The sequence below is a fragment of the Pristis pectinata genome, chromosome 9, assembly GCF_009764475.1.
Source record: "Pristis pectinata isolate sPriPec2 chromosome 9, sPriPec2.1.pri, whole genome shotgun sequence".
NCBI classification, from domain to species: Eukaryota; Metazoa; Chordata; class Chondrichthyes; order Rhinopristiformes; family Pristidae; genus Pristis; species Pristis pectinata.
Genome location: NC_067413.1, coordinates 37,070,273 through 37,098,129, shown reverse-complemented (window position 1 = coordinate 37,098,129; position 27,857 = coordinate 37,070,273). Strand labels below are relative to the sequence as shown.

Sequence of the window (27,857 nt, the reverse complement as noted above, 5' to 3'; positions counted from 1 at the left end):
TATTTGTCATCATCTTTGGCAGTCACCTGGGATCAAGGATGACTTCCTTTCTGTTTTTATGGGTTCTGAAATAACTGATGAGGCCAGTGTGACAACCACTCTTCCACAGGTGGTGCCTGATGTAGCAACCAGTGGGTTACCATAAGTACCAGTGCTGGGTCTCAATTATTCACAATCTACATTAATGATTTATATGAAGGGACTGAGAGTATTGTAGCCAAACTTGTGACAGTACAAAGAAGGGGAAAACAATGTGAGGGGGAAACAATGGGAGGAGGATGCAGAGTCTGGAAAGGATGTCCTTATAAACAAAATCTGAAAAATTAACATGTGGGTACAGCAAGTTATTAGAAAGGCAAAATGGAATGTTGGTCTTTAGTGCAAAAAGAATAGAGTATAAAAATAGGGATGTTTTTATGCAACTCCAGGGCTTTGGAAAGGCCACACCTGGAGCACTGTATAGAGTTTCAGCCACCTTATTTAATAAGGGATAGACTTCAATGGAAGCAGTTCAGAGAAAGGTCTTTAATTTGGAGGATGAAATGGTTATGAAGAAAGGTTGAGAAAGTTTGACATATACTCATTGATGTTTATAAGAATGGGAGATGCTTCTAATGAAATGTGCAAGTTTCTGAGGGACCTTGGCATGGTGGGTGCTGAGATATGTTTCCCCTCATGGGGGAAATCTAGAACTAGAATAAGGACTTGTTCACTTTAGAGAGGTGAGAGGGAATTTTTTCTCAGGAGGTTATGAATTTTACCTCAGGGCTGTGGAAGTTGAGTCATTGAATATATTCAAGGACAAGATGGATAGGTTTTTTGGTCAACTGAGGAGTCAAGGGCTGTGGGAACTGGACAGAACAGTGAAGCTGAGGGTAAATTTAATTTCATTTCCTGGCTTAGATTCTTGTTCCATCTCTGTCACTCATCATACCATGTGCTTGATTAACTGCATGTTAACTTGATTTGGCACTCTCAAAAATTTGTGAACAAATATCGCCAAGTGACTGGTCTTGCACTCTTTAAAGATGTTACCGTTTAGCATTTATTATATATATCTAATTCTTCCTACTATACATATCATCTCAAATACTCAAACAAATTGGGAGATTTGTTGGACAAAATGGCCTGTTTTAGTGCTGTACTTAGTATTTTTATAAAATAGTCTTCTTTATATCTTTTTTGTTCTTTCTCTCATTTGTAGCTTCTATCATTGTGGGCACATTTGTCCAATCTTACATCTTAGTAAAATGGGCTGTTGTCATTTCACTGCTTGCAGAAGTTCAGTTTCAAGGGCCACTTAGCAGTTTTGTTTTCTCTTTCATTCGATTTCCTATCTGTGTCCCCCAGCCAACCAACTTTGTCCACCTGCTTTTCACTCTCCACTCTACAAGCAAAGAAAATAGGTTGTTGCACATGTACCATACTTTGATGTTACTTTGCACAATGTATATAAATGTAAACTTACATAGTCCTACAGGAATATTCTTTTTTCTTCATGGAATTAATACAAAATGGAACCAAACATTTATCACACTTGGAGGTCTTTTAGCCCATCGGTTAGAATGTTATGTTGCAATGTGGATGAAATCAAGGAGCATATTTTACTCTGTAGATATAAAGTATTTTCTAAAACTAAATTATTATTTTAAATATATGAAAATGTATCCCCCTGTCAAGGGAGGAATGGACTTTAAATATAGTTCAGATGCTGGCATACCTCCAGTGTAAAGTACCAAGAATAATTGGTACACATGAGAGTGAGAAACTAAGAGTTCTCTAATTATTTTTGCTTATGACAACCTTTGACAGGATGTTACTCAATATCTTTTAACCTACTTATATAAGACCCAGAGAGTCATGTAAAACCCAAAGTCACATGATGAGAGGAAAATATCCTGAAGTATTGTTAGTAAATCTGTTTAGACTCAGTTTGTTGTTTAAGCAGGGAAAAAAATAAACCCAGACATAAACTACCATTGTTACTTTAAAGGTTTGAAAAGGGTTTAATGTTTCAAGGATTTTTTTCTTTTAAGAGCTGTTTTCACTTCCCTGTGGCTAAGTGTCTGATTCTGTTTATCTGATTCTGCTTCCTTCCTTCCTGGTGAGGTGGCTGTTTAGCATTGAGGTTGTGGGTATGAACATGTATCTGATTTTTGGCAATGTCCTCAAACATCAGGGCAGCAAGTCGCTTGTACACACTATACCATTTGCAGAGTGAAAAAGAAATCAACATCATTTGGGGAGACATTTCCAATAAAATTTATTATATTTCTTTAAATTGGTTGCAATAAGTTGTGTAGATGGAGTGGGAAGTTAAAAATTGGGGATAGGCAAAGCAACGCCATTCATAATTCACCATGGGGGTGGGGGGGGGGTGGGTCATCAACTTTGGATCAGACAACGAAGACACAGTGAACTGGCAAGACTAAGACTATTGAACAGTTCCCTTATACAATGAGATGGACTATGACCTATGACCTCACGATCTACCTTGTTGTGACCTTGCACCTTATTGCACTGCACTTTCTCTGTAGCTGTGACACTTTACTCTGTACTGTTATTGTTTTTTTTACCCGTACTATATCAATGCACTCTGTACTAACTTAATGTAACTGCACTGTGTAATGAATTGACCTGTAAGATCGGTTTGTAAGACAAGTTTTTCACTGTACCTCGGTACAAGTGACAATAATAAACCAATACCAATAAGGTCTAGTGTGTGTTATGTGCAAACCCTTCCTCACCTCACAGCATCATTGTATTGCACATGAAGGGATCATGTGCGATTAAAATTAGCAACGTGAGCAACTAGGGAAGTTCAGACCTTGTTGGGATTAAGACAGTGAGGGCTACATCTGAGTATTAGTGAAGGAACATGGGATCAGGGATATGACCAGGTAGGATGTACACAGGTTGTTGGGTACATGGAATGAGCTCCCAGAGGAAGCTGTAGAGGCAGGTACAATTGCAATGTTTAAAAGACATTTAGACAGTACATGGATAAAAAAGGTTGAGAGGGATATGGGTCAATTGCAGGCAAATGGGACTAGGTTGGATAGGTACCTTGGCTAGCATGGATGAGTTGGTCCGAAGGGCCTTTTTCCATGATGTATAACTTTATGACTCTATGATGTCGGGCCATTGAAGATAAAATCGTCCTTGGGTCTGGTAGCAAGCCTGAAAGATGTTCACAATGGGGTGTGCATTTTGTTAGGTGTGCGCCCATGAGGGGCAAGCAAAAAATCTTAAGAGATCCACATGAGGATCCACATGTTGGCCTCAACAACAATGGAGCAAGTAAGTCTGGTTTCCTTACATAGGCCAAGTACAATGCTTTTGTGCATTGTGCCAATCACAAACTTCGGCACAGATACAAAAACTGATCCAAAAAGCTAAGGGAATCTTAACCATTTAACTTGGGAAGGTTGAAGTATAATAATGAGAATGTTGCTATATTTGTCAATCTTGGTCAGATCCCATCTGTGTTCCATTCAATGTGCCAAGTTTCAAGAGAGGTGTTTTGGCTATGGAGGATTTTTTATAATTCTTTTTTAGGGATATGGCCTTTGTTCATAAGGTCATATTGTATTGCCCAACCCCAACATTCTTGAGAAGGTGATGATGAGGTCCCATCTTGAACCTGGTAAAGGTGATTCCCCCAGTGCTTTTGGGTAGGGGTTCCAGGATTTGGATCCATTGATGAAAGAACAACAGTGTGTTTCCAAGGTTGAGGTGGTTTATGACATAGGGTGACCTGCAAATGGTTTCTGTGTGCCTGCTGCTCCTGTCATTGATGGTAGAGGTCAAGTTTATTTTGTAGATGGTACCAAAGGGCTGGAATGTTTAGGGTAGTGGATGGGATGCCCATCAGGCAGACTTTTTTTTCTGTATGGTGATGAGCTTTATTGAGTGTTGGTGCTGGGTTTATTCAGGAATGTGAAGAACATGCCACCACACGCCTGACCTGTGCCTTGTAGATGGTGGAAAGGTGGGGTTTTATAAAGTGAGTTGGTTACTGAACAACACTGTCCTTTTGACCTTTTCTTGTATGCACTATAATTATGCAACTGGTCCAGTTGAGATTCTACTTAGTGAGGACAGTTCCCTTCTCCTCTCTCTTTTCCCTCCTCCCCCACCCCCCCTTCCGCATCCAGTGGTACTCAACACTGGTAATGGAACTGAATGTCAAGGTTAGATGGCTAGATTTTCTCACCTGAGATTCTCATTGCTTGGAACTCCTACAGCAATGTCCCAGAGCTGGAATGATTGACTTCCAACAGCCACTGCCATTATCCTGTGTGAGCATTGGAATGTTTTCCCCTTGATGCCCATTGGCATCAGTTTCATCAAGATTCCTTGATGCTACTTTAGGTCAAATATTATTGTTACGTACCAGCAACAAAAGAAACACTCTGAGTCATGTATAAGTGTTTAAAAACTACTTTATTAATAACTACTTATGATAATAAGAAAAATAAAAGTAAAAATGTGAGAATGTTAGAAGTAAAAATGTTAGATCTTAAACATTAACCCCAAAAACTAAACTCGTAGTGTGTGTGTGGCAAATTCCCAAACTCCAAGTCCAGGAATGGTTCTTAAAGTTCAGTTCAGCAAGCTATAAGGTGAAACGTGAGCAAAGGCTTCTTCCACAACCACCGTTGACTGAAGACAAAACATAGATGTAGAGAGAAAATAGAGAGTAATTACGAAATCCAAATGTTCCACGATGGAACCCAAACGACACCCCAATGTCTACTCAGCAGTGACCACTCCACCACATCTTCCTCATCCCGAAAGGCACTCGAATCGTGGCCGTCCACGCAAATACCTGTTTCCCTCTACAGGTTAACGACAAAATGGACTCCACTGGATTACTCCAAAAATCCATACGATTGTAGTGACAGACACAGTTATTGTTTCTCATCCATCAATAGAGACTAGCAGGCCTCTCCCTCTCCCTCTCCCTCTCCTTCAGACTGACTCCTTCAAAAATGTCATTACGTCCTTTATCTTCTGTTGACATAAGCACGCCAACACACACACTATGCTCTATCTTAAAGGGACATTCACCAATAGTAACCCAGTTCGTAACATTATCTTCCTGTCAGGAGCAGTCAATCTCACCTCGGCTCTGGAATTCAACTCTTTGGTCAGTGTTCGGATGAAGGCTCTGACTAGGCCTTTAACGAGCAAATTTGGGGGAGTCCTCCATAGCTGCCATTTGATAGCACAGTTCACATCACCTTTGATAGCTTTGTTGCTGATTAAGGGCAGAATGATTGGGCAATAATTAACCAGATTGGATTTGCCCTGGGTTTTGTGGCTGAGACACACTGAGCAATTTTCCATATTGCAAATCCTGGCATCTACCGAACAATATAGTATAGTTAGGATGGAGATGCACAGAAAGCTGTTTCTGCGAGAACACGTTTTTAAGGGGTTTGAGTATTGAAAAGGTTATGGACGTGGGATCGATTATTAAAAAGTTTCATGAACTTTGTCTGCATTTTCCTGAATTTTGAAGGGGATGAGGTGATGTAGCTGAGTCATTTAAGATGTTAAAGGTATCTTGGGGATAGATATAGAACTACATTCTGATGTGTATTCTTGCATGAGGAGCATCACCAAAAGATCATTACTCCGAAGCAAATGTACAGATCTATTAGAACAGAGGGCAGACATAAGAAGCTGAATTTTGTTCCTCATTTCACTTCGTGCAAAAGTCTAAAGTTCATCTGCTTGCACCAGTTTTGGCTCCCCCACCACCACTGTATTCGCTGATTTACCTTAGTTCCCTCAGATCTAAAATTCTCAAACTCTGTTTAAAAACCTAAGATTGCAGAGGCTCCCCATATCTATAACCTTTTCCATGTTTAAACCCCTTTTTAAAAACTTTCTGTCTTCCCGAAATAGCTTTCTGTGCATCTCCAATCTTCACCTGTCATTCGCTGTTTTACATTCAGCTGTTTAGATTCTAACCTTTGAATTTCTCCCTAAACCTTGCCACTCTCCAAACTTCTATCCTTCAACCCTTCTTAAAACCTGCCTACTTGGTTAAGGTTTTTAACTTTTAACTCTGTCAACTTTTTTAACATCTCCTTTGGTTTGGCACTAATGAATGCCGATTTGCACTTCTATGAAGTGTTTTATCATTTTGTTCCAACATTACTGGTATTGTACAGTAGTAATCTCTGGTTGAGAGTGCAAATTCAGTGTCAGATTAAGAACTCTTGTATAGTAGAAGTCTGGTGGCACCAGGATTTGTAACTGAAATTCTTTCAAAGAAACTAGCAATACAGATAGAATTTTTACTCTCCTGTGTACTGTGATTAAAAGGAGAGACATGAAAATGGAAATAGGAGAACATTTGTCATTGTTGCATAGATAATGCATTCCATTAAGCAGAAAAATGAATATATTAGGATGTACGGTTTAAATCTTTATTTTTACTTTCTCATATAACAATTGAATGTGACATGTGTTATAATGTTTAATTCATCGTGATATAATCTAGGACTAATAAAACCCTAGAAATTTGCCTGGAACTTTTCTTAACATTTTGTTTCTGCTTTAGACTTTGATCTACAATACTTCTGGCTGTGGAGCAGATTTATTGATTATATCCAGTGTGTATTGGCTTTCACTGTTGTTGCTGCATATATAACCTACCTCCTTATTGACTCTTCACTCTTTGTGGAAATGCTTGGTTTCTTCGCTGTCTTTACTGAAGCCATGCTGGGCACACCACAGTTGTATCGCAACTATGAGAACAAATCCACAGAAGGAATGAGGTAAGAAGGCCTATGCAATACTGATAATGTTTTTGTGAAAAGAACAAACTTCTATTTATTGTATGTTTTGCCTGTCTATTACCTTTTGAAGCATAATCACATTGGGTTAAAGCTTTAGCCAATTCCTGCTTAGCAAGGCCCTACAGATGGTAAGGAAAGACAGTTGAAGCTGGTGATAGTGGATAGGCAAATGTTGGTGAAGCCACAAGAAGAATTCTCTGGTCTTTTGCATCTTCCTGAACTTGTGGAGCCTTGATTTAACACCACAGCTGGAAGATTTCATCTCTAATGTTGTAGCACTCAGTACTACACTGAAATGTCAGCTTACGTTTTTTGGCTTTGCCCCTGGACTCGAGTTTGAATATTTTGGAAGGCAAACATTAGAGTTCTACCAATATACTGAATCAACTTTAAAGTTGTAATTAGTAATACAGCAGTGTACTGCCTTCACATTAAGGCTGCTAATAAATCAAGTGGTTGGATTCCCCCAAAACATCTTCCTATTTTTGAAAGATCACTCATTGACCTTACCCAAGTCAATCGTTTTGTTTTAAGTATACAAAGTTGGAACCATGAATGAATAATCTGATCTTTTGAAACTTGTCTATTAATATGGTGCCCTTTTAGCATTCAGCCAAAGCTTGTACATCCTTTTTTCACTCTACTCTTCCGGCTCTCAGACTTTTCCAATTTATTCCCCTAAATATACTACTTACTCATTTCCATCTACATTCTCTTGTCCTACTTTTCTCCCATTTCAAAGTCCTGTCAGCTTTTCTACACATGAGAAAAAACTACTTCAGTAAGGTAACCTCTTAAGTGTTAACCTCTTTCTGAAATTATAATTGTTTTTATTTGTCTTGTTTTCCTCTCAGCTCTTTCTTGAGATGCTCTAAGCAGAACTGATTAGTTCTCCAATAGTGCATTTGTGGAACAAGTTTAGCATCCGTTAAGGCTGTTCTGGTCTGCAACAATTATAAATGTGTGAAATGTAAATCAGGTTCAAAGTCAATCAAATCTATGGCTTTGATTCTATTTTGAAACTACTTGTATTAGATATGCTCCCTGAGTACAATGTCAATAATGACTTCATAAACAGTCCTCATTCATCCTTTGAATTAGGCTGTGTTTTTATCTGCTTTGTTATTTAAATAAATTAGCAAGGACCTGAGAGCAAAACAGGATTTTTGCTATTATACCCTGGCTTGCTGCTCGATGTGCTGCCAAGCTGTTGTCTCATTTCTTTTGTGTGGTTGTCGGGCTGCAGTTTGGAACCTAAACCAGAAGACAAGTATTAGCTCATGAATGAACAAACTCCATAGAGCCAGCATATGCAGCAGTTAATGCATTTTTCTATCCTAGAACTGTCAAATTGATACACTTCACTTGAGTTGCATGTCAATTTAAAATAGTGTTTCAGGGGTTGCTCACCACTAAATGTGGCAGAGTCATTAATGTAGCTTTAGTCTGGGACCTCAGTGACAGGTATTGAGTCAGCCATTGGTTCATCATTCAGAATCCTTTGTAAATATGAAAAAGCAGTGGAGCATTTTTAAAAAAACAAAACTTTATTCTTCTAAACTACTTCAGATCACCTGACATTTGCAACTTTCGAATGCAAGCAACAATTGTGGCTATGTGTAAAGCCACAGAATTTGTCTCATCCACTTGTATTCTCATTGTGCTCATTTTCTGCCCATTGCATCCTCTTGCTCACTTGCCTGTCCTTCAGCCCCTCTATCAGGATAACATTTCGTATCAGATCCCCATAACATTTTCAATGAAATTACTCCTCAACTCTGTAAACACAAAGAATTGCAGACAATGTCTATGCAACTTATCTTACTCTAAATATTAAGCTCTGGTCTTACTCCGAATCTGCACCTTTCCCAGTTCAAAAAGTCTAGTTTTTCTTTCTTGAGGATCTGCCTTCAAAAGTGATTATTGTTCTCCAGATGGCTATTCTTTCAATATTAAAAACAGTAAATGAGGAAGTATGTCAAGAGGGGAAGGCGTTCAAGTTCAAATTTATTTTCATAGGCATACATACCCAAGGTATAAATGTCATGAAAATGAGCTTTTTGCTGCAGTAGCACAGTACATTGCAAACATGACAAACAAAATTAACATAAAGTTAAATTAACATAAATTATACATAACTTGCGGGACAAAATAAACATAATGGCATTAGTACAAACTGAGAGAGAGAAAAAGAAATATAGCCCGAGGTATTTTTAGCATTTTCAGTTCGGTTCAAAAACCTGGTGGCAGTGGGGAAGAAGCTGTTGTTGAACCTTGAGGTGTGGGGCTTCAGCCTCCTGTACCTCCTGCCTGATGGCAGCATCGAGAAGAGGGCATGGCCCAGATGGTGGGGGTAACTATGGGGAAGTGCTGGATATTGCTCATTAGGCTTATTTTATGGTGTAAATGTATTGGAAGGGGCAAATCCTCCACTCTCACTAGTCAGAACAATTGGAGGAGCCCCTCTAGATTTGTCAGCTTGTCAACCAGGAGATGTTTAAAAATGACAATGAGCTAAGAATCAAAAAGATCAAGATGGATTGCAAACATGGAACTTTATGGAGCTGTCTTTATTTTTCACAGCGGAAAAAAAACTTCAAAATTGTTTTTAAATTCAAGTGATTGGCATTTGGCTGAAGAGATGAGCAAAATAATCCAAACTGTCAAGTCAGTTGAATCTTCAAGTCATAATTATTATTCTCTGCCAAAAGAAACTCGGCATCATTTTTTTAAAAAATGATGTTGCCATGAATAAAATCTATTCACTTAGATAGGTTTGCAGTCTTTCCATTTGTCATTTTTCTTTAAAGCCACTGCCATTGCTTGATTTTTTTTTGTTCATGATTATACCTCAATCTTATCATCAGTTGCTTTTCATCCTTCTGTTTGAGAGCAAAATCATGTATAGTTCCACCTGTAAGCTGCTGCTGTTTTTGATGCCTTCAGTCAAAAATTCTAAGAGATGTGAAAGACAATGCTGAGATAAGATTTGGGCTGAGGCAGGAGGATGCAAATGTGAAATGGTTCCTATCTTAGTTTGCTGAGGGGGAAAAATGTACATTTATTTAGTGTCTTTCACTCCCCTAAGCATTTTTCTGCCAACAAACTGTTTATTGTAATGTGGAAAATGCAACAGCAAATTTGTGCACAGCAAGCTCCCACAATCACCAAGATAAGGACCTGACTGTTTGCTTTTTGCAACCTTAGTTGAAGGATTGGAAATGGCTCCCCTGCTCCTCTTCAAAATATGGCCTTAGTGTCTTTTCGATCCACCTGAGGGTAGGCAGTATCTTGCTTTAATATCTCATCCGTAAAAAGTTCCCTACACAGGAATGTGAACATTTTGTGTGATCTTTTGTGCTGGAAGGCACTTGAACCAATGACAAGATTGCTACGGCAGATACTTTGATCTACCAAACTCTTATTCTTCTGAAGTATTAAGCAGAACTCAATTAGTCAATGTCAGTTGAGTGAAGGGGCTAGTAAATGCAAATGCTAATTTCTTTTGTGGAGCTCTACAGCAGTACAAACATCAGGTAGAGACTAATCAATCAGCTAGGTAGTGTGTATATTTTACAGCAATACAGTTTGTTATCCTGGATACATTTGAGTCTACCCAAGTCTAGTAAGCAAAGGATAACTAATTTTCAGTGTTTTTTCTCCCCATAAAGTATCACAATGGTGTTGATGTGGGCGAGCGGCGACACTTTCAAGACTGCTTACTTCATTCTGAACCAGGCACCTTTCCAGTTCTGGATATGTGGATTGCTCCAAGTTTGTGTCGATATTACTATTCTCTTTCAAGCTTACTACTACGACCGTTACCCTCAGAAACCATCTTCTCACACTGTCCCTTCCACAAGCACCAAGGCACTTTAATTGCAATGCCATTCAACAGGAGCACCAAATGATCAAATCTTGGAAAGGGTGGCAAATTGAACCAGTGTCAATAACTTAATATTGGTTCTCAGGATTCTGGAAGAATATCAAAGTTGCTTTCAAGTAAAGAGGTTTACATGGTTAAACTATTGTCGGAATGTCTTTGATTATTTATATATTCTATTATGCTTAATTCAACCATTGTCTTTAGATCAGTTTACCTAAATGCCTTACCATATGAACTGTTTCTGGAACATTTTCATTTTCTGGGGCTTTTTTCCAATGGTGTTTTGTATGTCTTACTTTGTGATAGTATTGTGATCTTCTGAGAACCAGTTTTTGTTAAATCTTTTGCATACATCCAAAGAGAGTCTTGCATTAAGGACCCACTTTTAAAAATAAATCTTTTGATTCATTTTCACATTTTCTTTTAATGTGACCACCATTTCCACTTTCTTCTTAAACAGCCAAAAGGAGACACACGTAAAAGAAATCTCTGTGATAGTGGGAAGGCACTGAAGTCACATTCACACTTGTTATGTCCATGTGATCTGAGTTAATTTATCAGTAACTAGTTAAAACTGGACCCACAAAAATCATATGTACCCTCCAGAGGTATTGTGGAGAACTGGGAGCCAATTTCATTTGATTATGATTGGATGCTACAGTGATATTGTCCATTGGAACTGGGCACTCTGTGGAGTGAAAGAGAAAGGTTGCACATTAATTTTGTGCTTGGGATCCCCCCCCCCCCCCACAACAGATCACACCAGGTGCTTATCCAGGGTGAAGTCTGAGGGCCTCTTAGAACAGCTTTGGAACAACATTGGCTAAAGACTGGGGCAGCTAAGATATTTGCTCAGACATGAATGATAGGAGATCACAGGAGAAGAAGAAGAAAAAGCACAAAAAATATTGTACAGATATACTCAGCAATGAAATAAAGTTAATTATGATCACTTTTCATTTTGATAAAAATGGTAATGGAAGTGAGAATTGCTTTTAACAAAATACATTTACTCTTTCAATGCACTCAATAATGCTGACTCTATTTTCCCTTTTAGATTTATTGGCATATTATGTTCACACATTAATTTTGTGTAGTAGTGTAGTGATCATTCTTAAACACAGATGACCTAGTTTGCTTCTCATCTGCCCCACCTCTTGGTGTTCGCATCGGCACTTAAGTCTGCCTACATTTTACAGAGGATCTGTTTAAGTAAATAACACTGTTTCAGGAAAGCATTTATATATATGAAACTCAACTATAATCCATTTTGGATGCATGTCCAGTTGGTGCTTCCTGTGCCGTTCTTCATTCCAAATGACTCAGTCCATGTGTTACATTATTTTCTTTATTTTCCCATTTGGGGAACCTCCTGGTACCATCATTTGCTTTCCCCACCCCATGGTAGTTCTTCATCCCAATTAGACTGTGTGGGAATTACAAGGGTAGTCTTCTCACTCAGCACTCTGAAACAGCCATCTGAGCCACAGGCAAGGTTTTACCAGTCTGAATGTAGTTGAATAATCTAATCCTTTTCCTACAAAGAAAGGTCAGTATGATCACACTGATTGCTGAATTAAATCGATCTTCTTTCCTGAATACTTTGAATGAGGACTTGGTACCAATGAATACCCACTCCTCAGCGTTTGAGTGGAAATGTGATATTACAATCCTGTGTTTTTAATAAGCATTTAACCAACCTCCTTTCATTCACTTAAACTGTTGAATGGGGTTCTGATCATTATGTGTTAATCTGAATCAGTTTTTGTGTGAATAATTGTATTACAGTTAATTGTTCTGCATTCACAGGATTCCAGCAATCTGTGAAATTGTATTTTTGCAGACTGAATTTAAACTGTCACCAGCTAATTTACAATGGCTGGAAGAAATTTCACCAAGATGTGTAAATAGGTTGAGTAAAGCTGTTACGGAACTACTCCATTGGGTGACCTACCTTAGGCTATGCACAGAACAAATGAGAGTTGTACCTTGAAAGGTTCTTTATAATTTCAGAATCAGATTTATTATCACTAAGATGATGTGAAATTTGTTGTTTCGCGAAGACATAAAATCACCATAAATTACAAATAGTGCAAAAAAAGGAATAACAAGGTAGTGTTCATGGTTTTGTGGATAGAGGAGGGGAAGAAGCTGTTTCTGAATTGTTGAGTGGGGGGTCTTCAGGTTCCTGTACCTCCTCCCCGATGGTCGTACCAAAAAGATTGTCAGCCATCACTCTCTCGATTTTGCTCAGGAGCTATTCACTAAATTTCCACTAAAACTTTTGTCACTGGATGACATTTGTTCTACAACAGGTTTGGTCTTTCTGACCCATAGCTGGTTGTCATAGTTTGCTTTGGGCCTAAGTGACCTTACAAATGAAATGTAAAGAGGAACATTTTAAGCCAAGCTGTCTGTGCTTCTGCGTTCAGACAGCCGCATGTGTATTCAAAAATTAGGGGGCTGCTAAATACTGGCCTTTCCACCTTATCATTTAAATTTTCTAAAATATTTTCTTAAGAAAATACTTTTCAAAATCAATAATAATTCTACATTTGTGCATGTATTAGCTGCACTTGAGATTTAGTAAGAGTGACGTCATTTATTCTGCTGAAGCCAGGTTGCGCAGTCTTTCACAGTGGTGTTCTGAGTAAACCTTGCAAACCTTTATCACCCAAACTCTGCAGTCAAGATTTGCTAAGCACACGGTCACCATGTTAAGGCTTACACAGGCCTATTCCAATTGTTTACACAGTTTGTAGCCATGAGGAGGCAGCAGTACAACACACAGCCTACTGCTCTCAATGAGCAAGCCAAAAATGAGGTTGATCTTGTCTGACATCATCAATTATAAATACTAGCTTTTAGACAAGTTAAATTTCTATAACTTTAGTGTCAATTCCTGCAAACTGAAGGAAAGTCTCACCATCCTATCATTAGCTTGCTTAGAACCTTTATTTATTAATTATGGACAGTGGGATTCGTACCTTGAGTTTGGGAATCCCAAGACCTCCATCCCTGTTCCTAGAATATAAAATACCATTACTAATGCACATCAGGAGATAGAGGTATTCCTAATCTTGATTCCTAATATTGGGTGCAATAATCTTAATTATGTTTACAGAATATTGTCTTTCCTATTTGGTGTTCTGCTTAATGGTATCAAAGTATTTACTATGGGACATGCACTTCTTGACTGGCCATGAAATGTTTAAACTGTTTTACCAATTTTTTAATATAAATTACATTGAGTAGGTTTACATAATTTTATTTAGCTTTTATGTTTTTAAGCATTTGAATAATTAGCATCTTTGTATTGTGTCAAATCTACCAAAAAAGTAAAAGACTTGTTCATTGCCAAAAGAAAACAGGTGAAAGCACTAAACTGGCACAAGAATTTTGCACAATACAACCAGCCTTCACTCAGACTTAAGCCTGTGCAGCCACTCAACATTATACTTAGGTGTTTTACCGCTTATGAATATGTTATAAGGCTGCTAAAGGAAACAAGAAAATGTGATAAAATTTGAAGTGCATTCATTAGCCTACTCTTTGTAATCACGTATTAAACTAAAACCTAAATAAAAGTATTTGGAACTGAGAGTGGAATCTTGTGAATGTATTTATTTCCATCCCATTAAATCATAGATTAGAACACACATTTCTAATATTATAATTGGTTATGTAAGAAACACGTGTACAAATAATAAGAAATGTATTGCTGTCAATTTTCATATTGGCTAAAGTGATTCTGTGCAATGGATTTGGTGCATTGAACATTGAAATACTTGTTCCTTTTGTTTTTCTATCAGACAGCATACCTTACAGACGATGCTTTTGTCTGTGATCCATAGATTTTGATGATTAATGGTGGCACAGTTTCATGGATATGTTCTGTGATGGAAATGTGATTTTTTTTTTGAAGATGTCATTAGGAACTTTCAGCCACATGCTTAGCAGAAAAATGTGCTAATTTGTACATTAACTTTTAGCAAGACCTGTCCTGATTTACTTTTTCCCAAAATAAATCTACACATCTAATCAGAGCTCTGTCTCAAACCTAAAATGTAACAATTCTTTTGAATAAATAATTAGAGATTTATTGTACAATCTTGATTAATGTTTTGAAAATGCCCAGATCTACATACATACTTTTGCTACCGAGCAACTTCTGTCTTTCCAAACTTTGACCTGCAGTTGTTGTTTGTGTGTGCCAAATGTGGGCCTAAATATTTTGGAACTAATTTTTTTCATTTTTCAAAGAAATTCTGTTTGTTTAAAAGATGATTTCACATTTGATTTTCACAGAGCAACATGAAGTTAATTCATTAAATTGCCAAGCCTTTTTGACACTGGCTGCATTGAAATCTTAAATTCCATTCTGATTACAAATCTGCAAATTTAATCCTTGGAGGTTGTTTTTTTTTGAGGGGGGCACGCATTTTTAAAAATCTCCAAAGGCAAGCCCTTGTCCTTGTACTTGATTGAAGTTGCTTGGATTTAAGAAGTTAAAAGCTGGGACTAGATGCCAACTGGATCATTGTCAGTTTGTTCAGTTAAAATAATTAATGCAAGTTATTTGCTTTTTATTTTGAAAAATATCTGCTTGAAACTTAATTTAACCTGGCAGATCAGGCAGCACCTGTGGAGGGAAATGGTCAGCCAATGTTTCAGTCCATTTCCCTCCATAGATGCTGCCTGACCTGCTGCGTTCCTCCAGCATTTTGTGTTGTTGGAGTGAAGGTTCCATGAGCATCTTGAATTTCCAATTACTGTTGCACTAATTGTATACATGTTTACATTTATTATATTAATATTACACATACAGTACAATTACACATGAAGCCTGGGGGGAAATTGCACAATGGCTTGAAGCAACTTGTAAAGCTTGACTTGGAATAAGTGCTAAAAAAAAAGGTGAGTAATCTGAGGTTACATCTATTAAGAAATATTGATTCAGTCGACATGTTACAGGGGAGGTAAATTATGAGGAACGATTGGATTAGGATTTTCTTTGGAACAGAGGAGGCTGAGGGGAGATTTAACTGATGGTCTAGGTAGAGAAAAACAGGAAAGGCCCAGTTCCCTTCGAGGTGTCAGAAACCAGGGAACATAGATTGAAAGTAATTGATAGAAGGATTAGAGAGGATAAGGGGGGATATTTTTTCATGCACAGGGTTGTAGGGATCTGGAACCTGCTGCCAGAAAGGGCGGTGGAAGCAGAATCCATCTTCACATTTAATATGTACTTCATATGTACATATTAAATCATGAAGAGCCAAAACCTGTTGGAAGCTTTGTCGATCTTTTACAACTGGGCCTCCAGTGAAATAAAATTTATGTCTTAAAATAATTCACTTTGATTCCTCCAGAAACCAACCATGAAGCTGTTTTAGAATTCTTCATTATAATCAGTGCCCAAAAAGCCAACATTTAAAAAAGATACTTGCCATGCTTAAACTGTTGTATTTTGGGAAGGTGTGACATAACTTGCCCTCAATCCATAAAACTCCAAAGGGCACTTGCTCCATTACCCATCTGCCTATTCCTCCAGCTTCTTCTTGAGTTAATTCCATGCATATATCTGTTTGCCTCTCTCGCCATTTAATGTCCAGATTCCTACAGATCAATTTGCCACACACCCTTAAATGAAGGGTTATGCTTGTTATTTGGTGTATTTTCCAGTGCTCTGGGAGCTTTTGATCATCTTCCAGCATAAAGGTCTTAGGAGCTGTGTCTTAACAAATATCCAGACTAGTTTAAATACAAAGAAAATTGAAGACACTGTGTAGTTAAAATGCTAACAAGCAGCTATTTTACTGTGTTTTTGAACTGTAAATGGCTCATTTGTTACCCATCTAGGCAATAAAAAGAGAGCATCCCCACCATAACATTCCAGACATAGTTCACAGGCATCCAAGATCACTATGAGGTATGACTTAAGGCTGGTGGAGTGGTCACTTTGGAAATGGGAAGGTTGAAGGCACGGTCATACCTAATAGATACAAAAGGCTGAAGCTGAGAGAACTAACTCAGAAATGCTGGAGAACAATTAGAAGCCATCTTAAGATGAGCAAGATGAATACCTGATTTGGGCTTGCGTGCCAGTATTATTTCTAAATAAGTTAAATTAAGTTCATCTGATCCTAACTTCCTTTTTGTAGGTTCAACTTACTGTGAAGACGTCAATTAGAATTTAAGCCCTGTCTCACCAAGTGTTAGTTGGTGTAATTTCAAAGGAATTCACATGAGAAATCACAGTCCACTTCAAGTCTTTATCTGGTGATATTTGGGGCCCTTGCTCACAATCTGGCTATGGAAAACCTCATTGTACAAGGGAGGGCCAAGTTCTCTTTAATGCTTTCCTCTTGTCCAAGCTGTCTTAATCCTTAACAAATTCCAATTGACATGAGACATCTGTGATATGAATCTCTTGTCACTGATTCCAAATGTTGCATTACCAGAAGCTATTTTCCCAGATTTTTAATCACCACGTAAGGAGATCATGAATTGGGTTAAATGTGCCAATTGCATGTTTTCCTGTTTGTATCAATGCATTTTTTTTCCTACTTAAAATATTTGTAGCTAGAATCAATTCATCTGTTGGAAATGGAAGAGATTGCTTGTGTGTACACATGACCTGAAACCCAAATCTGCATCAAAATCAGATGTAGCACAAAGGAAGGCAGACATTTGGTTAACTATTTTTATATTTGCCAGATCTAAGCATCAAATAGTTAACAGTAAATAGCAATTCATTTAAATACAGTGCAAGCTAAGGTTTATAGTTGGACAATCCAAAACTAATTACTACATTCTCCAGCTATGGTTTAAATGCATCTATTTACAGTTTATACATCAAATTAAATCAAGCTACTTAAATCCTGTAATATAGTGATGCTCCAATTAAATAAAACTAACACAGAGTAAGCTGAACAGGAAGAGTGCTTATTCATTCTTTAAAAACTTGTACTTAGCACTTTAACTGGTAAATGTTTGATTTGATCTACTATTCAAAAGTTATTTTACTCCAATACACATTTGTTGTGACTTGTTTCTTTGCTTTATTCCTAATCAGTTTGTTTCCCCCATCTACTTGCCTGCATTGATGTTGTCTATTCCAGTTAGCGACATCAGAATGGATGGTATTATTGTTCTACCATGAATACAGCATAGGAGGCAGTGCTTTGAAAGAGTGATCCAATTAGTCCCACTCTCCTGCAAAACCACTTTACTGCAAACATTTATCCAATCTCCTTTTGAAAGTTTCTATTGGCTCTATTTTTACTGCTCTTACTGACTTTGCAATGTAGATTGTAATATAAACATTTCTCCTTATTTTGCCAGTTATCTTGAGACACACCATAATTTTGCAATCCTCTGCTCTAAGCAGAACAATCTGACTTTCCATAGTTTTTATGCATGACTAAAATTCTTCATTCTAGGTACCATTCTTGTAATTTCCTGTACTCTCTCCAAGACCTTTGCATTCTTGCCAATATGTTCAGAGTTGGAGCTAAAACTCCAGTTGAAGCCCAACCCACGTAGTATGAAACATCCCTACTTCTGTACTTCTGAAGCATAGATCCCATGTATTCTGGAAAGTCTGTATTCCTACCTATCCTGCCATACTTAAAGGTACATGCACAACAAAAACATCCAGGTCTTCTATCTATCTATCTACTCTTTCCCCTCCCTACCTGTTAAAATTGTGCCACTTAGTCTTATCTTGCCTCATCTCATTGCTTCTCCTCAAAATGTTTACCACTCATTTTAAGTGGGGGATAAAGCTTTGCATCTCTAGAAGAGTTCCAAATTTCTGACACTGTCTGCAGGTAGAAGTGTTTCTAACTACAGTAAACCCTTGCAGTAATCTTTAGACTCTGCTATCTAGTCTAAACCTCAACATCTAGCAGAAATAATTTCTATGTGCAGTAAAGCTCATAATCCATCATCCTGATGGTTTGGCAACCAGCTCATCAGGTGATGTTTCCCATGCTCCCATTTAACTCAGCAGGGCTCTGTTGCCTCAGTTCCCTTTAAATTTAGGTTGAACAAGAAGTGTGTTACGCTTTATGAATAACATCTGATAAAAGTGGATTAAAACTATGTTAGGGTATTAATGAGAATAACATCCAAGAGTCTGGAACATCTTCCAGTCCAGCACCATCAAAGTCCTGAGCATACCAGATTATCAGAGTTTTATTGAGCATGGTAAAAATGTGGTCAAATGAATAAATAAAGAATGTAATCCTTACGCCAATGAGAGAGGTAACATGGTCATTAGGCATGCACCAGCATTGCTTTTATTCATTAAGCATCGATAGTTTGCAAATGCCTTCCTTGCTGATCATTGATTAACTTTGCAAGGTCAAACTTCCCACCTTCTTACCACCTTGCCCTCATCACTCTATGGACTAAAGTCCCATGATGAAGTGTCTGGGAGCATTATGGATTTGGCTGTCCCGTTACCCTTCCTCTTTTCACTGCCCCATTTCTTCGCTGCTCCATCACTCCATTTATTTCTCACTGGCCCAGTTTGTTTGTTTCTGTCCCACACACCATCTCTTATGGGTTTTGTTCCAGTGAAACTAAACTCTATAACACCATTTGATCAGAATATTGCACTTGATCATGACCCTGGTGTGCTAAAGGGGGTCATCTAAGGGTACTTTAAATCTAGTATATGATTAATGCATTTAATTGAAAACTTCCACCTGTGGGTGGTGCTATGGTAGGTACTTTCAAAATAGCACACCATGTTTGCTATTCACCACGTATATCACTGTGGCACTGCGTTTTACCCATTAGACAGCTGTTAATGTGTTCTGAAAATTATTTTCTGTCACTATTTTCTCATAAATTGAAATATAAAGAAATAATTGTGGAAAACAAATTTTAAAAACTTGTAGATTTCAAACTAATTTGATTGCAGTTATTATTGGGTTGCATTTAATTTCTTTTAATGCTTTCCTTCAAGTTTTTCCATTGAGGTTTTCAACCAATAAAGCTCCTTTGAAATTTGCTTATTTGTCTATTTACATTATCCTTGCACAAATATTAATTGATATTTTTGCCCAGATCACTGAGCCTGTATCTTGCAATATGCATCTAATTTCTCAAAGTGCCCAGTACATTCAGGGGATTCCTTCAGATGGGATACTTGCAACTCTAGCATTCTCTGCCCAGCATGTTCTTTAAAGAAATTTGAAATGCTATCGGCCAAATTCCAAAAGTTTCAGTAATGTAAAAGTTCTAGCATTTTTTTGGAGAGGCTAAGTGTGTGCAAATGTGAAGAAAAACAATAAGTTTTGATTCTACACTTGGAAAGTCTGCTTCCTGTGAATTTGCAAAGTGGGAGAAAAAGATTGGCAAAATACATTAGCTGACCTCCTTTGATGCCACAGAGTCACAATCAAGTGCAATATTCTGATCAAACAGTGCTATAAGGTTTAGCACCATTAGAACAGGTGTGGTGTGCTGTGGTGCAGTGCAGTAATTGACCCTTATAAATTGCCCTGGTATGTAGATGAGTGGCAGAATGTGTGTGTGGGTGGGGGAATCTGAAGGAAAGTGGGAAGAATAAAAAGGGTGCTTTGATGGTCAGCATGAACCTGGTGGGCCAAAGGGATGTATCTCTCTATGATTCTAACAAGGAAAGGGAGTGAGAGAAAGGGAAAGAAACTAGGAGAGAAACAGAGTGGTGGAGAAGGGAGGAAATGCTGCATTCTTCATGAAATGTTACTCTCTTAACAAAAGTGCCAATTGCATTTTAATGGCAATTGATCTTCCCCACCTGTTTGGATCAATCAATGCCAATCATCTATACTTGTGAGAGGTGGAAAGCAAGATCCAGAGAGAGCTAGCTAGGCAAAGTTTCCCATTGAAATTTGATTTGGGCTAAGAGAGATGGATTGACTACCTGGAGAGGAGGAGAAGGGATGAGAAAGGGAGGGTGATTCTATGGCCTTTTTTTCCCCCCACATAGGTAAAGGGGTGCAAGTGGAAGTCAGGAGTGTGGATGAAGAGAGGAGTGGTGGCGCAAAGCTGTGGTGGCAGATGAATACAAGGGTTGAATTGATTAGAGATAGGGATAGTGGTTAGAGTTGTAGTAGATCAATGCAAGGTTATAAATGGCAATTGAGGAAGCCTAAATGATTTGGTGAAGGTGGACACTGAAGGCTGTATTTTCTCTGAGGATGCTCATTGCTAATGGCAACCTATGTCTCTTGATAGCCCTTTTTCTGCCTCTCAGTTGACACCATCCAATATCTCCAACCTGGAAGAAAAAGGTTGAAAAGTGTAAAAAAAAATGGATCAAGGAACAGGAGGGAAAACTAAAGCAATGAGCAGAAAAGGAAAGAATAATAACCGGAAGACATCAGAGGCTGGTAAGAGCACATTCTCTGATTTACTGTTCACACACCATAATAAGTTTTTGTATTTCCCTTGTAACCTGTTGCTGTGTATATAGTCATGAGACACCTCTCGAAATGACTGCCTCTCACTACATTTGCTAGGGATAGATCAAATATAATTGTACTCTTTATTAAAATCAAATAACGTCTTTTTAGGTAGGATCTCTTGCAGATAAATTTGGCTTCTGCAAAGGATTTGGTATGTGGCACGCACTTATGCTGTGCTTGATGCTTCATTAAATTTCATAACCAAAATCTCTTGCATAACCTGTTAATGTAAAGAAGAAATGATTCCACATGCAATTGAAGTTTTATTTCCAATTCTTTAAAGACACTTTTATTAGTGTGCCATTTGAAATTTGCTCATTGTTGTATTTAAATTATTCTTGCACATACAGTATGTTAATTGTATGCAATACTAATGTGAATAATCTGGGTAAGAATAACTGAGGTGCATAAAGCTTAGGAATTTTACTATCAAGTATGAATCAAGATGCTAAAAGTTGGATTGAAATGTTTTATTTCCATTGAAAGTCAGGGTTGTACAATATGTGAGCTTTTTAGCCTTTGGAAATCTAAAGAGAGCAGAAGTCAAGTAAGTCTCCAAAATGACAGAAGTCAGAGAGCAGAGGCATTCTGGAGCAATTTCCCATCTGTTGTTTATTAAAACGATGGCTGATGGAAAGCAGGCCCTCAACTGGACATCAGCCAACAGAAATCAAATTCTGTGTGGCACTACAGTGTTGGTCATGACATGAAAATGGTGTACAGCATGCAAGGAATTGGAACCTATATCCTACAAGCTGTCATAGCTTTGGCTAGATTTTTATTTAATTGCTCAGTTTCAGTATTGTTACTGATGTGATTAATGATATTAATGCTGTTTAGCTTCATGGTATGTTTTACTCCCCAGTAAGTAAGCTTTGTATAGTATAATCCCCATGGACTTGGCAACCCCCAATACATTACTAATATTAGAGTCATAGTGTGATGCAGCACGGAAACAGGCCCTCCTGCCCACTGAGTTTGCATCGGCCATCAAGCACCCACTTACGTCAATCCAATTTTATTTGCCCCACAATCACATCAACTCTCCCAGATTCAACTGCTCGCCTACATGCTAGGGGGAATTTCCTGTGACCAATTAACCAACCAAACTCCCAATGTTATTTGATGATTGGAACGGCATAAACAAATGTAAATTGGTTTGATAAACACAAAGCTGTGTTTGCTGACAAAGAAACCGCAAATGATAATAGAAAGTGGAAGCTACCAAGAGTGTGGTGATTAATCTCCTGATGAGATTAAGTAAACTCCTTCTAAACAGAAGAAGAATATAAGAAGCAAAAGCTGGAGTAAACCATTTATCCCCTTGCAACTGTTATATCATTCAATAAGATCACTTCGCCTCAGCATCACTTTCCTGCACTAACTCCATACCCTTTGATTCTCTGAATATCTTAAAACCCCCCAAACCACAGCCATACCTTGACCACATCATACAGTGAAGTTGCCCAATTGAAAGGAAAAGCTGTATTACTATGTTGTTACTTCCTTCAGTGTCTCTTTACTCCACGTTACAGTGCTCCCTATAGCCCACCTCTTGGTCTTCTCTGCTATTGACCCAGATTGTGCTCACCCAGCCCACCACTTCTGTGGCTGCACTATCTCAATGTCATTCCTCTTTGCTACAGCCATTTTGCGAGGCGGAGCAGTCTGCAAGTGCCGTTTAAACCCTGGGTGGAACGGACTAAAACTCTGCCCGCAAACCAGCCTGATGATCTTCCGACACCTCATGATTTCACAGGCTTTTCCAGTGTTTCTAAATGTTTCTGATGATCAAAGGACTTGAAACAGTTTAGAAACAGTTATATAATTACAAAGTTGATTAAAAATTAAAAACACATTGTCTACATTAATTAAAAAAAACTTAACTTAAAAAGCAAACCACTTGCTTTCACTTACATTTTAAATAAGGGTCAGAGACCTCATTCAGATGAATGGAGATTACTGGATGGGTCACAGCCACGGCGGGCGTACTGTTGAGTGGGGGGGGGAGCCTGGATACAAAGTGTATCCAGCCCTTTAATTTGGTGCCTGTGCCTTAAGGAGCCTCCCCTGAAATCATTGACAAGTCTAGAGGTGCACTGATAGGTCATTTGTAAACTCCAGTGCATGCCATGCAGTCTGCAGGCACAGAGATTCGGAATACACCGATGAATACGTTGCAGCTATGGAACTACCCACTAACTGTTAATGCATTCTTGTTTGATAGCCCCTTACAAGCTAGCTTGCTTTAATAATCCTCTTGTGAAGTGTTCTGATGCATTTTACCATGTTGCCGTCGCTATATATCATTAGCTTAGCCTTGGAGCCTTTTGTGGTACAGGAGTATTGAGGGAAAGTAAACATTTAAAAAAAAACAAATCTGCATTTACACAGCACCTTTCACTAGCTAGGAATGGGGCAAAATGATTTGCAGCCAAGTGAGTAGTTTTGTTTTTAAGGTGTAGTTGAAATTGTTATATAGTATTTATAATTCCAAGAGGAAAGTGTTGCCAAGTCACCATTCATGTTGGGGGTTTAAAAAAAGATCTTTGGAGAAAAGACTTCAAAATTCTATTTTGGTTATGTTTGAGTAGTGGATAAACACAATTTAAAACTGAGGAAATTCTAATTGAATGCAGCATTTGGGAAGAAGCAAAGGTCACTAGAGAAAGCTGTTTTATTTTGTTCAAGAGATACCGAGGTGTTGGGAAGAGATGATGGTTGGATATAGTCAAAGAAGAGTTGAAATCAACAAATAAAAGATAAAGGATCTAGTTGAACGCAAATCCTTCCCTCTTCTTATGATTTTCTTCATTTTAAAAAAAGTCTTTATCAATGGCCTATTTTGCCTTTGGCTATATCAAGAACAGATATTTCATAATAAGATTCTTTCATCATGATAAATATTTGTTTCTGAAAATGAACCTGTGCTTTAAGTGTTAAAAATCAGTTACTTTTAAAATAAAGGCAAGCACTTTGTTGGTAAGTGTCAATGTTTTGCTTGTCATGTAATATGACAGAATATTTGAGAAATTAATCCACTCATGTCCTGATAAATCATGCAAATGAGAAATAAATATTGCGAGATTATCTGTTCTCTAGTACAAGACTGGTATGCTAATATTTTTTGATTTCCAAACTCTTTATAAAAAGCTTTATGAAGCTATCAGGTAGAAATAATTTTAAACATTCCTCTTCCTTCCCACCCACCTGCCCCTCCACACAACCCAGTATTGTCAAGGGATGGGTATGGATTTAATGTGTTTATTGTAAATCAGAAGTCTGATCCACAAGTGAAGAATAGGCCAATGATTGAAGAGTGAAGCATAAAGATTTAATTAACTACAATAAAAATGGAAAGGTTGTATTAACAACATGCCCACTTCCAGTTGTAATAATGGCAGTGGACTTTCAGGTGATCAGGACATGATCCAATGTGGATATTGCCTTATATTTTACCTTTATTTTATATCTCCTGGCTTGTCAGTGATTCTCAGATCTCAGGGACCCTGATAACACTGAGAACTATCAGAATGAATAGTTTAATCTGTTGCTTTGGGAGCAACGTAGTCTTCCTCAACCTATGAAATTAACTTGCAAAGCACTGCCAGGATCAGCACACTACCCCTTCCCTCAAAAAAAACAGTAGTTTGCCCAGGAATCCATCCAGCGCCAAATGTGCCATGGAGTAGCGTTAGTGTTTGCTGTATTCTGCCTCCACTTCCATAAGTTATTAGAGGTATTGAAAACCAGGGGGCATAGATTAAAAGTAATTGATGGAGGGATTAAAGGGAAGATGAGGGGTAGATAAAAGTGAACAGAGTCTGGACCTTACGTCATGAAGGAATGTTAGAAGCAGAAACCCTCATCATATATAAATAGTACTTGGATATGTACTTAGTGCCATACCCTGCAGGGCTATGGACATGTTGCAGGAAGTTTGGATATTTCTCCTCCTTTGCTGTAAATTTTCTATGATTCAACACAATGAATTCTGTAGGCAAAATGTGACTGTTGAGAGTGGTGCAGTGACAGTACAGTACTGCCTCGCAGCTCCAGCAACCCAGCTTCAATCCTGACCTCCAGTGCTGTCTGTGTGGAGTTTGTATGGTTTCCCTGTGACCACATAGGTGTTTCTGTTCCCTTTCACAACCCAAAGGCATGGGTAGGTAGGTAAATTGGTAACTGTAAGTTTCTGCTAGTGGTGATAGAATCTGGAAGGAGTTGATTGGTATGGGAATATTTTTTTTAAATGGGATTAGTGTAGTATAAACAGGTGTTTAATAACCAGTAGGGACTTGGTGGGCTGAAGGGTTACTTGCCCACTGTTTGAATCTGACTGTTGCTATTAAATAGCACCTTTAGTGCTGCCAATCAGGGAGGGATGAATTTCTGGAAAATTAACTCCGAACATTTTTGGGACTTGGAAGGAATGTGGTTTAGTGTTGAAACCATCAGGTTTAAAACACTTTTATATATTTCTGTGAGGGGAATTAAGTAGTGAATGGTGAATTAGGACTGAACTTAAGAGGGTAAACAACTGGAGCACCACCCAGAGACCCATAAAATGAGTCAAAGTGGACATCAAGAACTGAGTAACTTTCTGCTGCATTGTACCATCCTCTGACAAGTTGATTGAGTTTTGCCCTCTCTGGACTGCTGTCTACTGCAGTTTCAACAAACATCCCCTCTATCCATTGCACCAATTATCAGTTTGTATAGTACATGAACACTTTTTGTGAACTCGTTTACTGAAATGTCACTCCACAATAGGCAATGTAGGAACTATTACTAAACTCTGAAGCATGGAAGTCCACCTTTGACAATTGACTGCAGATTTATAAATGAGACAAAAATCCTGCATCTGTTGCAGAATAATCCTTCAGTTAATAATTATGATAATAAAGCTAGCTCTCCTTGTAACATTAAATAATGAACACAGAAGTTCCGAGAGTGAACAATAGGCCAAGGATTAAAGAGTGAAGCACAAAGATTTAATCAACCTCAATAAAAACAGAAAATGCTTTAAACATTCAGCAGGTCAGCCGCATCGATGATAACTGACCTCCGTCATGTTTCCAGCATTTTCTGTTGATTCAGATTTCCAACATCTGAAGATTCTTTGGTTTTTAATTAACTACCCGTTCTCTATCTCACCAACAATGCTGTTCCTGCACTATATCTATCAGTCCCTTGATAACATCTGGTCTCTTGACACATTACTATAATCAAGATAAAATAAGCCTTCTAGCATTGCAGAAGTTTAAATGATTTAAAACTGGTATAGCAACCTAATTGCAGTATGTTAATGATTTTTTTCAATTAAAAAATGCTTGCAAATATATAGCATATTTTATTATCTTGCATCTCATTCCATCTGTTAACATTAGACTCAAATATTTTAGTGTTTTCCTGGACTTACAGAAAAGGCACTTTTGAAGGGGTGGGGGTGTCACTGGTGTAAAGCAGGAAACATGGGAGACACAAAGTCGTGTTGCAGTGATGTAAAACTTTGGTTAGGCTGCACTTGGAGTATTGTGTGCAATTCTGGTTGCCCCCTTTACAGGAAGGATGTGGGGGCTTTGGAAAGGATGCAGAAGAGGTTTACCAGGATGCTGCCTGGTATAGAGAGTATCAACTGTAAGGAAAGGTTGGACAAATTTGGGTTGTTTTCTCTGGAGTGTCAGAGGCTGAGGGGAGACCTAATAGAAGTTTATAAGATTATGAGAGGCATAGATAGGGTGGACACTCAGAATCTTTTTCCCAGGGTGGAAATAACAAGTACTAGAGGACATACATTTAAGGCAAGAGGGGGAAAGTTTAAAGGAGATGTGCAGGGCAAGCTTTTTAGAGAGACTGGTAGGTGCCTGGAACGGTCTGCCGAGGGAGTGGTGGAAGCAGATGTGATAATGGCATTTAAGAGACAATTAGATAGACACATGAATATGCAGGGAATAGAGGGATATGGATCATGTTGAATTAAACTTCTACCTGTACAAATTATTCAGCGTGGCTATCATGGGCTGAAGGGTCTGTTCCTGTGCTCTACTGTTTTATGTTCTATAGTCATATTGCATACAGCAAGCACTAACAAACAGCTATGTAATAATGACCAGCTAATCTATTTTGAAGTATTGAGTACAGGTGAATATTAGCCTGCACCAGAGATGGGACCCCTGCTCTTCTCTTGAAGTAGTCCAACACATTCTCAGCAAGCTGCTGCTGCCTTGATTTAATGTTGCATCTGAATGAACATAAGAACGTGCAACATTAGAAGCAGATAAGGCCATTCATCCCCTTGTGTCTGCTCCGCCATTCAATAGGATTATGGCTGATCACAACCACCTTTGTGCATTAACCATATCCCTCAATATCCACTGATCTGTCTTAGTCTATTTATTATATACTAGTTGTTATTTTTTAAATATTGATTTTTGTATATAATGTGTAATTATTTTATTATGTAAATATAATAATATAAAATTATAATTATACTCAGTGACTGAATCGCTGTAGCCGTATAGGATAGTGAATTCCAAAGGTTCACCATGCCCTGGGTGAAGAGGTTTCTGTTCTAATGGCTGCTCCCTTAATTTGAGAATATGTACCCAGCCAGGGCAGTTCCACATCTACACTGTCAACCCTATTAAGAATTTTGTATCTATTAAATGAGATCACCTCCCATTCTTC

General features: G+C 38.1%; 1 protein-coding gene across 2 annotated transcripts in view; it reads left to right on the top strand.

Annotated features, from left to right (window-relative positions):
• Window positions 1–14,304, top strand: part of LOC127574586 (solute carrier family 66 member 2) — a 42,006-nt gene extending 27,702 nt beyond the window's left edge. For both annotated transcript variants that reach the window (XM_052023704.1, XM_052023703.1), the window contains 2 exons: window positions 6,578–6,794; window positions 10,487–14,304. In XM_052023704.1, the coding sequence (XP_051879664.1) occupies window positions 6,578–6,794; window positions 10,487–10,694 (425 nt within the window). In that variant the 3' untranslated portion in view covers window positions 10,695–14,304. The remainder of the gene's footprint in view (window positions 1–6,577; window positions 6,795–10,486) is intronic.
• Window positions 14,305–27,857: the final 13,553 nt, after the last annotated feature.